The 12,764-nt window shown below is 34.0% G+C and overlaps 1 protein-coding gene across 1 annotated transcript in view; it reads left to right on the forward strand.

The window, feature by feature from the left end:
- LOC149775413 (uncharacterized) overlaps window positions 1–12,764 on the forward strand; it is a 41,253-nt gene that overhangs the window by 17,406 nt on the left and 11,083 nt on the right. Inside the window, exons 6-7 of the mRNA XM_089943475.1 lie at window positions 3,844–4,210; window positions 5,970–6,056. Coding sequence (XP_089799601.1) covers window positions 3,844–4,210; window positions 5,970–6,056 — 454 coding nt within the window. The remainder of the gene's footprint in view (window positions 1–3,843; window positions 4,211–5,969; window positions 6,057–12,764) is intronic.

Below are 12,764 nucleotides of genomic sequence, written 5' to 3' on the forward strand. Positions count from 1 at the left end.
AATTATGTATGTACCAGGATTTAAATGACATTTTTGAATGGTTTTGCAATGTGCATGACAACAATACCACACTCACATTTCACACTTACATCAAGAATAAGAGCTAATATATGTTCATTTGAAACAAGTCTATTCTTAAGACAAGAAGAAACTTTTATTGAAAAAAATGTTACTTCTAAATGAAGATATTAAATGCAGATATTAAATGTTAGGAAGTTATATGCAGCTGTGTTTGCTGACTTGAAAATCCACGTTGAATAGCACAACCATCTGTCATGTGGCCATGTTGAATTTCACACTGGATATGGCTGTTACCAATTACCAGTATGTGTCTAAACTGTATGCAGGTCTGTTCTGGAAAGATTTGTATGTAACAAAATTACACATTTTAATTCACAGGTGACATCAGACCCACATATCATAAATCAGTATCAGCACAGATTTGAGGGTTTGATTTATTGGACTAGCTCTTTATAACAATTGTTTGTACCAAATCCACAGAGACAGGTGCAGATGCTGTTAAAAGTTGCTGTGTATGTTCTGTATCACTACTATATGGTGATGATGAATTGACTGAAATTGTGATATCATGCTTATATCTAATAGATTGAACTTTGTCACACAAGTAATTTGCAAACAGGTCTGGAAGGTTGACCTGGAGAGAAGGTCATTGGATGTGGCAGACATTTACTCCTTGACATTAGCTTGTTCATAATCTTGATCTTACACTGTAGTAGGCTGAGTTTGCTACATGAATTATGTCTGTGCCATTCGTCTTAACAGTTTCATAGATCTTATTATTTTGAATAGTGAGGCTGGTGGAAATTAAAAGCCAAACCCCCTCAGCCTTAAGACATTCTCTTTTAGATGTGCAAAGGTGGTCCCTAACACTACTATATCATGGAGAACACTTTTGAATTGATACTCTGCACTTGATTGCTGGGGCATGTTTGTGATAAACTCAAGCACTTGTCAAGTTGTACTGCTGTAGGAGATAATGAAGTTGTTAGGTTTGGTTGTATGTTATGCATTAGTTGGGTTCTATTTATCATATGGAGCGTTCTCTTAGTAATAAACAAAGATGGACAGTTATGCACTGATACATTGATATGGCAGATGATGCAGAGGTGATCTAATGCAAGTTCCTAAGACACAAATGATGACAAGAATATTATCATCAGGTCCATGAAGAATCTAGTATAATATATGACCATGTTTATAGGTGGACTATAACATTTTATGAAGTTACATCATCACACCTTTTCATTTGTATGCTTGTTTTTTCCCCATTAATTCTTGTGCTCTTTCATTCTATTATTACAAGGTTTTAACTCGGTCAGTACTTTTTGCATCTGCTGTAGAAATCTTGATTGTCTGACAGCATTAAACAAGCACCATCTATTCTGAGTTAAAGATCATGGTACCATTAGACAGAGAAGGAGGAAAACATACTATATCCCTAGGACTGTTGCTCCATTATTAAATCAGTAGGGAATATGGTACTCTTTCTTCTATTAAATCAGTATGAAATATGGTACTGTCACGTTTCTATTAAATCAGTATGAAATATGGAACTCTCACTTCTTTATTAACTCAGTATGAAATATGAAACTCATTCTTCTATTAAATCAGTATGAAATATGGAACTCACTCTTCTATTAAATCAGTATGAAATATGGAACTCACTCTTCTATTAAATAAGTATGAAATATGGTACTCTCACTCAATTAAATCAGTATGAAAGATAATACTCTTGGTCCTTTTTTAAATCAGTATGGAATATGATATTCTCACTTTTCTATTAAATTGGTATGAAATATGGAACTCACTCTTCTGTTAACTCATTATGAATTATGAAACTCTCACCCTTCTGTTAAATAAGTATGAAATATGGTACTCTCACTCCTGTTTTAAATCAATATGGAATATGGAACTCGCACTCTTCTATTAAATCAGTATGAAATATAATACTCTTGGTCCTTTATTAAATCAGTATGAAATATGGAATTCTCACTTTTCTATTAAATTAGTATGGAATATGGCATTCTCACTTCTCTTTTAAATCAGTATGGAATATGGTACTCTCCTTTATTAAATCAGTAGGGAATATGGTACTCTCCTTTATTAAATCCGTAGGGAATATGATATCTTCACTCTTCTATTAAATCAGTATGGAATATGGTACTTTCACTCCTGGCAAAAGTTAACACAGCTTATCAGTACCTGAAGAAATCAAATGAACTGGCCATAATCCAACTTAGATATTTCAATTACACTGATCAAAATGTTCTCCAAAATATCCTCTAAATAAATGTATTATAAACACTAACATGTTAAAAACCTGAAAGAAATATTGCCTTTAAATTTCTCTCCCTCTCAGTGATTTAACTGAATTATTTAATATCATGGATTTTTAAATGGCGTTTTCCATCATCTTCCTACGTTGTTGTGTGCTTGGTTTCTATTGATTTCACATAGAATGCATTAATCTCTCTCTCTCTTTCACACACACACACACACACACACACACACATGTTCATTCAAGGACACAGTTAATTCAAAAGGATTATACAAAATGGGTGTGTATTTATCATTAAATATTATTAACTATAGAGGACAGTGTGTAAAACAAAGCAGATTTCATGAACATCAATGTACAGGAAAAATATAGGTTGTAAGTGTCTGAAATGGTCCAATACATGGCATGGCTTGTAAACATATTTTTTTTGGCTTGAGTGACAGCTTATTAAAGAGATGAAATATGTTTTAATTGTTATGTCTGAGGTAAAAGGTTATCTTCCTTTCGATTTCATGCAGGTAGGGCTCCTTGTATATTCAGTTAACTTGGCTAGACTCATTTGTAACAGGCTTCTATAATGGTGCTGTGCTTTCAGCAATTCCAGCTTTTAAATAGGGAACGTACTCTGACCTCACACCCCAACATAAATGTCCAAATATCTGACTCAAGGTGGGAAAGGTCTGAGAAAACTGGGACTACTAGTAAAGATATGTTGTCATAGCTTTGATACATTTATACTTTATATACCCATAAATATGAAATGAGAACATGTTTTTTTCGTGAAAATGAAAATGTCCTGAAAAGTAAGAAATCTGTTTGGTGTTTGATTATAGTGTTTTTGTCATGTCATTTGTACATTGTATTCATTATTACATGAATATTGACAAACTAGTTTCCTTTAGCTGCAAATAAATACTCATTCTTATTTCTCACCTAATATCCGTTCCTCTGTATAGTGCATCAGAAATTGGCAGAAATTACTTCCCCCACCCCATCCCCAGCAAAACCACTCTGAAACTATGTAGTAATTGATGTTTTTTGAAATATTTGTGGAAACTGTATGGCTTGTTAGGGCTTGTGTTTAAATATTAAGCTATGCAAATATGTTTGCTTTTAGTTCAGATAAGAATTTTAAGATGGACAAAGATAACAAGATTTCAACTGGTGGTAATAAACTGTACATAGCTAGTCACAAATGAAGGCCTATAAGGAACTGAATGTTACAAATGTTACAATACAATGTTTTAAGTGCCTTCTTAAATTCAATCTTTGGCTGTCAGAAAATCTTATGTGGCTTGAAATACTTTAGATATCCTACAAAGTAGGAATAAATGTATGGGGGTTTTACTTATGTTTTCATGGTTACAAGAACTAACAAAAATGCCAGTGATTTCAGAAGTCATTGGAGTTTGGGGAAGTTTGCACTAATTTATTGTCACATTCAGGTTGATTCCACAGAATTCATGACATCTTCATAGTAAAAAGACTCACAGACCTAACTGTTTTAGATACATTTGAATCTGCATATTATTTTCACTCATTAGATTCAAGAAGACCTTGGTGCAGTTCAGACACTAAAAGCAAGTCTTCAGGTTCAAGACACCATAGTCAGCAACCTTGCTGAGAAGGTAGCAAACAAATTCAGTTTCGTTACAATAGAAAACCAGAAAATAAAAGAAATGCAGATCCAGAATGATGAAGTAAAATCCAGGGTGGAGCACGTTGAAGCTGCGATCACAAGACAGGATTCCCACATCAGAGACCATCAGTCACAGCTTAGAGACCTTTATTCCAAGATCAGAGACCGTGATTCACACATTGGAGATGATGATTCCAAGATGAGAGGCAATGGAGAACAAACAGAAGTTTTGTATGCAAGAGTACCCCAAGAATATACAATTTCAGGCAAAGGTGAGTTTGGATAAATAATACCTGCTAGAATAGGTGTCATGACTGAAGCCAGGTACATAGTATGCTATAGTTAAGGGGAAATGAATAATCTTATAAAAAACCCTTATGTTGTTAGCATAATGGAATCAAAGAATTTATCAAATGAAGTACTAATATATGTTAGTATGTTCAAAGCACAAGGCATCAGTTTGGAAAATGACTGTAAAACAAGTGTAAGAAATTTTGTAACTTTACAAGCTTCATTAAGTACCTATGATAATTGTAAAGTTCCTATTAATCGAAAAAATGAGGAAGTCATTTTCCCACAGCAGCAGAGACATCACTTTCTTGAAGTTTTTGATTTGCATGTGCAGTGTATTTCCTAAATCCCTTGATTGAGTTTCATCGTAATCAGTGTGAATCATTATCAGTTTAACACAAGCTTGGTAGTAGCTTCCCATGAGTCAGTGGTTCTAATCGGGGTTTTCCCGGGTCCTTCGTCCATCAGTTATAATGTTACCATGTATAGCCCATCTTGTGCTGAAAAATGGTGTTAAACCCACAACAACAGCAACAACAACAAAATTAGAGGAGAGATGATAGTCGAAATGCAGATGTGAATGGAATGCAAATGCAAAATGAAGTGAATGAAACATTGATTTGGTAAAATTTCCTGTTCTTGGGTAGAAAACAATAATATCTTGCCCATTTATTGTTGTATTTATTTCATATAAACAAGCATTCATTTGTTCATTTATGCCCTCAGAATCATGAACCCTATCTCACCTGCACTGAAGAAAATTTAGGATGTGTCTGAGAGACGGGGAGCTATTCAGCAAACCAAAAATAGATCACAATGGTTCAATTTTCATATTTGATTGACTGTATATGGTGTAACTTATGTTCGTTATCAGTTTCATTTCTGCACAATAACTTGCCCACTATGTCTGCTGATAAAAGACTATATACATTTGTGGTAAGGAAGAACTTTATCAATTTAAGACCTGACAAAGGTCACAGAGCAAGGTCATTCTCTGAAATAATAAAAGGGAGTTAGCACAGTAAAATTAAGTTCATTTTCCATCTGTAGTAACAAATCTTCAGGCATGGCCCAAACTATTTGTGAATGGCTTGCACTTGTGGTAGGGAAGAAGGGTTTTGATATTGGGTCAAAATGTAAAGGACGCCAACACTAAAAGAAGAAATATGGTTTCTGCACAAGCATTTCAGTTTTTGACCATGTACAGTCACTAAAGGTTTTGGATGACTTGCATGCTGGGTAAGATATAAGCCTATTAAGTTTGTGGTGAAGAGATCACAGTATAACTAATAACTTTATTTTTTGGGGCATGTATTTTTAGCAAAGTTTGCGGTGTGCTTGCACTTAAGGTATGGAAGACTCTTACTGATTTTGGTCTCACAAGGTCATAGACCAGGGTTATTGTGACTTAAATGGAATATTCAGAATAACATTTGTGTTATATTAAGTTCTGTTTGCAAATCTTGTGGATGACTTGCACTTTGGGTATTAATGAAACCTATAGGACAGCTTAACTTGACCAAATGCTAGAGCACCAAGACACATTTATTCATTAATTTCTAAAGTCAAGCAGGCCCTACTAGTGCCTGTGCAGGACTATTATCATTAAAACCAATGGGAATAAGAAATCTCATCTTTCATGATTGTTTTGTTAGCGATTGTTTTTTCTCATAAAACAACCATATGGATGGTAATGCAGTGTGATGTGTAATATGATTTTATGCTTTAACTATTTAATAGTTCTTGTAGGTACAAATGGACAAAAGAGGAAGTTAACTGATGACCAGGAGGGACCTGAGTCCAAAAGAGTCCCACCATATCAACAAGGTATGACAGAGACATATGAGAGGAATTTATTGGTATCTTTTATTCATTCAAATGTTTTCATCTTTCATGAACTCGTTTGATTTAAAAGAACTGTGATGTTAAGTGATGGTCTGTCATGCATTGTCTGTTGTGTCTTTCCTTTCATCATCTGTCCCTGTTAGAAATTTGTTTCTAGCTCACCTGGTGGTAAGGCCAAGTCTGATTATGGCATTTATGTGATGGAACCTACACATCAAATTAGTACATTTCAAAATTTGATCACTAAATTGGCTTTTAAATCATTAGGATTTCTTTTTGAGATAAATTTTATGAGTTTTTATGCAACCAATGCAGACAACAAGTGCATGTTTTGCCAGGATATTCGCTTCATATCATTATAAAACTGCAAGTGTTCAACATGAATCAGATTCTGAATGCAAGTTTTACAATAAAAATTAATTAATATGAGTGAAGGTTACCTCAAAAAGGATATTTCTTAATTCATGGCAAAAATAGTTTATAAAATCCACATTTTTTAAAATTTGACTTCACAAGTTAACATACATGCCAAGTGTTCTAGGACCAAATCATGGAGAGCAGTGTTCACAATCGGGGAGATTTGGGTCCAAATCAGGGAGATTAGCGGTACGACCATTTTTGTCACAAATTTAAGCATGAAAGTGCACATCGTACCAAATCTAAGTAAAACTTAACTGCACTGAATAATAACTACTCAGCTTTATTAATTTTCTTATATGTTTCAAAAATTAAAATTCATATATCCAGGCAGTGTTGAACTTTCAAACTTATTTCTTTTTTCCAATGGTGTATTTTCTTTCGATTCCGTTAGTGTGTTTCATCATGGTACCAAAAATATTATATTTCCAAAGAGTTATATATAACACATTATTAATTCTGAAATACTGATGAGAAAAACAAGTTACATGTGTTCAATAAATGTATCAGTGCATGTTACATGCCATGATTTGATTGGTTGTTAGGTATATATCAACTTGATTGACAGATTACGATAGTTGGAAACAACCCATTGAATGTTGTCTTGGTTGGAAATACCTAAGTTTTGCAGATGTTGTTTTAGCTGGTAATACATATGCTCGACAGATTTGTGATTTCAGGGACTTTTATCAGAAAAACAGTAGATCAAAAGATTGGGGCAAAAATTGAAAGACTACCAGACAATCAGTTGTAGAATTGGCACGTAATGTGAGTTAACTGCCTCGTGTCCACTGATGACCTTGATTGTGTTAAACCACCTGTGTACTGATAACTTTGATGATGATTATTAAGCTTCACATTTAACAGATTCTCTCTACAGTTATTCTCTGGTTCAGATTTCCCCTATGTGATGATGTCTGCATATATCTGGCAATATAATGTCTTCCCCCATATACCATCTTAAATATCTACTTTACTTGAAACACATAATGCAAACTCTGGACCGTTGCTAACTCTCCAGCCCTGACTTGAACTCTGATTCCTATGCATTGTTGAACTTGTAATGCATCCGATTAACTGAACATATTTCCAGATCTGACTTTGGTCTTACTTAGAATATGCACTTGTATGATCATGATCTTTGACAAGTTTTATAGAACACAATTCACACACAGTAAGGAGATCTAGCATATCATTGAGCTTGGCACCAGTTTGGAAGGCATATTTCTGATCCAGATTTTATCAGACTCTGAAATATAGGCTTACACGAGCAAGATCCACACATTTAATGAGGTGATCTTGTGTCAGATTGACTGGCTGAATTTGTTCTTATTTGAAAGACTTTATTTCTAATCAAATTTTAAGTAAACTAGCAAACTAGAGGTTAGTTTGCAAGATCTGTGAACAGCATCAACATATATTCATGATTTAAAGACCTAATAATGTTTCTTACCTTAAATATTCTCAGCATGTTTTTTATGTTTTCTAATTTCATGGTGTTTGTTTTTGTAATCATATCATTATATGTTTTTTTATCTTATAGGTGTTTTCTAATGTTGTAAAGCGCTTAGAGCTTCTAAAGATTAGGCGCTATACAAAGTCCTCATTATTATTATTATTATTGATCTTATCTCAGATATGCTGATATTGTCAACACCTAAAGTGACTTTTGATTAACTGATCATACTAAGTAAATAGGTTTATATCGCCTAGATATCCAATGAGCTTTAGTATGAGTAAGATCTGTATACATTAATGAAATTCAGTACAGTTAGAAATAGTTCTCAGTTTGTATGCTATTTAATAATTTACTTTCTCTTTGAATATTCTTTTCTCTAAAAAATGCAAGGGAAGTAACCCATGATATGGACTATTGTAATTACACATAAATTCTCCAGTTGCATAATTATTCAGACCATATATAAACATGTTTTTAGAATTCATTGTGCACAAATTTCATTACCACAGTTCATAAAAATTAGCAAAATAATGCACTTTAGGGATTAAGATGATTATTTGTTATGAAGTATGGTTGTTAGAAGCACTGCACAATTGCAGGCCTGCAAGCTATGTGCAATGTTGCAAGAAAGGAGTAGATTTTTTATACACAATTATTTATATTTCATTGCTAATCATTGTATTTGTTCTAATATTGATTTTGTTCCAATAAGAGAATAATGCTATTAAAAACCATGCCTAAGTTTATAAATTTATTTCTAAACATTTTACCCCATTTAAAATCTTTGTGTTTGGAAGTTAATTTGATATGTTTGGTAAAATAGAGTTTTACCAGCCTTGTCTTGCCATTCTAAAGTGACTGGAACATTTGTCCTTTATATGTTATCATATCAATTGTGCATTATTTTATGGCATTTGATAGACTCCTCTCCATGCATCACAAATTGTCTGAAATTTGCATTATACTACTACTACAACTACTACTACTACTACTAAAGTCTTTACTTTATGAGGGTGACACAACTGGTACAAAAACTAATCTCCTTTGTGGGCCTCAATTATCAACATATATACAGGCAAATATATATATAATATTATACAGCTGGGAGACAAGCAAAATACAAATAATGGATTGATGTACACGTGCAAACACATGCATACACATAATATATACAACAAAGTTGATCATATCCTGCTTTAGCAATTATCTGGATTAGATTCATTTCAAACATCTGTGATGAAAGGAAGGCACTGATGATGCTTCTTTAACATCTTTAGGTTGACAGATCCAAATGATTGGACCAAAAAAGCCAATTTGTTTAACGATTTAGTTTTGGGCTCAGGAAGAAGAATGTTATTAGACGACATGGAGCATAGCATCGATAGCCTAGAAACTGTATTGATGGTATTTGTCCTTATACTGAATGTATCATTGATATTCTTGGGAATTTAACAATTAGAAATGTAAACATACAATTAGCCTTTCTGCAACATATTCTTTCATATATAGTCATGATCTTCAGATCCTTCATTGACATTATGAACTTCTTGTAATGGATAAATTTGATGGCTTTTTTTTAACGTCTTTCCACTTTTAACAGTTGTTTTAGAAGCATTACCCCGTATGATGTTGCAGTAGTCCAGATGAGGTTGAATATAACTTTTGTAAAACATGATCCTGGGTTTAAGGTTTGAAATTCTGTTTATAGTAACCAGATATTGTTAGCCATCTTTTCAGTAACATTACTGATTTGCACTGACCATAACATATTGTTATCAGAGTATGAACTCTTAGTTTATCTTGTGTAACATTTTTCAGTTCCACATCGTTCAACTAGATGTGGAGAATGTTATCATTAATTCTGTTATGTCCTATACCTGTTGTTTTGTTTTAGTTTTTGGTGAATTAGTTAACAAAACAACAATGCTTTTCTCCTGAAATACTTCCAGATTGAATTACCAGGAGTAAAGAAAACCATGGGTTGACCCCCCTCCCCAGCTAGTGCAAATTATAATTTCAAATCATGTGAAAGCCATGTGACTCTTTTGACCACAGGTGAAAGGTTCATATCTAAACCTTGCTTTTAAGAGCATGAGACTGTATATTAATTATGCATTATCTTTGGAAAGAATTTTATTAAACAATAGTAAAATAGGTCAGATAGACTGGATATAATGTTTACAAGATATTGTGCATAGTTTGTGTTCTTTCAGTGGTAAGTCTATTTGATGAAGAGGTTACCTATTAACTTATGCAAGACATAAAAGTAAGATCAGACCCACTTGGACCTCTTGTTTATCACTTCACTTAGACTGTGATGTGAACTTCGTACATGCATTTGTCTTGAGAGATTTAGTTAATCCTACCTTGAGAGATGTAGTTAATCTTACATGAAAATAGCACCCCCCATACATTCAATATGATGACAAGGCATCAGTTTGGAAAATGACTGTAAAACAAGTATAAGAAATTTTGTAACTTTACATACAAGAGGTTTATTAGATCCCAAGTAAAAATATTGCCCTTCCATCCTTCTTTTCTGCTCCAATGTGATTTCTTTTCATTTCTCCTCTTATGCCTCAGAAAGTATTGTTATGAAATTTGAGGTGCATGTTTCTGCTCAGGTTTAGAACATGTCACATGAGTGATTATTGTGCAATTCAGAAATACAGGAATAATAATTCACTGATATTTTCTTAAGGGTCAGGTCAGATTTTGCATAGTTTGTATGTACCCACTCATCCTATAACCAGCATAGCCCCGGTGGCCTAGTGGTTAAAGCATCTGCCTCAGATGTGGGAGGTTGTGGGTTCGATCCCCGGCCGCGTCATACCAAAGACTTACAAAAATGGTACTAACAGCTGCCTCGCTTGGTACTCAGCATTAAGAGGTTAGTGCTAGGGCTGGTTGGCCTGGTGTCAGGATAATGTGACTGGGTGAGACATCATGCTACATGTCTGTGGCATGATGCCCCAGTGCTAGACACAACTATAAACTGCCACACTGCAGACATCGTAGCGATATGACTGAAAAATTGTTAAAGGTACATTAAAAATTCAAATCACACACACACACACAAACGCAAACACACACACAAGCATAGCTAAGAAAACAATTATCATATCATGATGTACTTTGGTGTGTGCATTGTCTGATAGACCTAGATATATCTTTTACGGATTTGTCTTGTCAACTGCATCTGTAATAGAGTTGCGCTCCTTGACATTGAACTTTATAATTTTCCATGGGATGCTGCTCATAATCAGTATAGCTCAAGAACCTTTCAAGTCAGTCTAGAAAAGAGACCGCTCCTCTGGTGGCCTAGTGGTTAGAGTGTCCGCCTCGGATGTGGAGTTCGTGGGTTCTATCCCCAGCCACGTCATACCAAAGACTTACAAAAATGGTACTAACAGCTGCCTCGCTTGGCACTCAGCATTAAGAGGTTAGTGTTAGGACTGGTTGGCCTGGTGTTAGGATAATGTGATTGGGTGGGACATCGTGCTACATGTCTGCAGCATGATGCCCCAGTGCTAGACATCACTATAAACTGCCACACTGCAGACATCATAGCAATATGACTGAAAAATTGTTAAAGCTATGTTTAAAAAGTCCAAATCACACAAACACACAAGAACCTTTCAATATATTCTGACCTAATCTGATATGTGCATAATTTCAAAGCCTAAGCTTGCATATGTATTTTATGGTTTAGACTCATCCACTCCATTTTTGGAAAGAGTTATGGCATTGATCAAAATATCTTCACATGGGATTTCTTTGTAAAAAGCATAACTCAGGAACTATTCAACATATTTTCCTGCATTTTGGTAAGTCTCTTAGACCCAGTTGTGCATTTCATGGGCTTCGTCTCATCTGTTCCATTTTAGACAGAATTTTGGCCCTTGTAATTTACCTTCATAGTTTATAATCAGCTTAGCTCAAGGACTGTTAAACATATTCTGATGCAGTTTGAAGTTAACATTCATTCATAGACCTGGCTGTGCCTTTTACGATTTAAAACTTTTCTTTCAGTTTTGCTTTAATGCAGGGTCCCATGTGACTCTATCTTTCTACATTTTGTTTTTCTTTGACAAATCAAAATCCATATCTAAGATGTATTTAATTAGATTCTGTTGCATGTTTTGGTCATCTAACATGGGTACCATTTTACATGGGTAATGTTTACTTGTTTTAAACTGTCCTTTAATACTCAACATGGCCACTTTTTCAGATATCTTGAAAATCTTGCTTTTATCTGACCTTTTTCGGATTTTAGCCAGTTTAATTGACTTGCCTTGCTATTATTTCTGATTTAAAATTATGTTTGCTTGCTTTTGTCATTCTAAAACTCATGTTTCAACATCTTGGGACTAGTGAAAAGATTTTGGTCTTCCAATAACATATATATAACATAACTACCAGAAAATACTTTTTTGTACTGGATTTAAATCAGATGTGGGTTGTGTATAAGAATCTGTGAACTCTTTGCCTCAGTTTCTCAAGCCTTCCACTTATTATATTATTCATAAATTCTAAGTACACATTTGATTATTATAATCTCAGATTTTCAGTACATATGTCTTCAATAGATAGTGTATCACCTACCATATTCTTTAACCTTCAAGTCATATTAAGGTGATATTTTTAACCATTTATTGGTCCACTGCACAGATGGACAAGTCACACAAAATGGTATAATTAACTCAATTGAGAATTTAGTTGTTGTACAATAGTTTGTCATAATTTACCTATTGCAGATGAAACACTTAGGACATGTCACAGTTCATATCATGTTAAAAATGTACATAACAAGG

The sequence above is a fragment of the Sinohyriopsis cumingii genome, chromosome 19 (genome assembly GCF_028554795.1).
Source record: "Sinohyriopsis cumingii isolate HCF-2022 chromosome 19, ASM2855479v2, whole genome shotgun sequence".
Lineage (NCBI taxonomy): Eukaryota > Metazoa > Mollusca > Bivalvia > Unionida > Unionidae > Sinohyriopsis > Sinohyriopsis cumingii.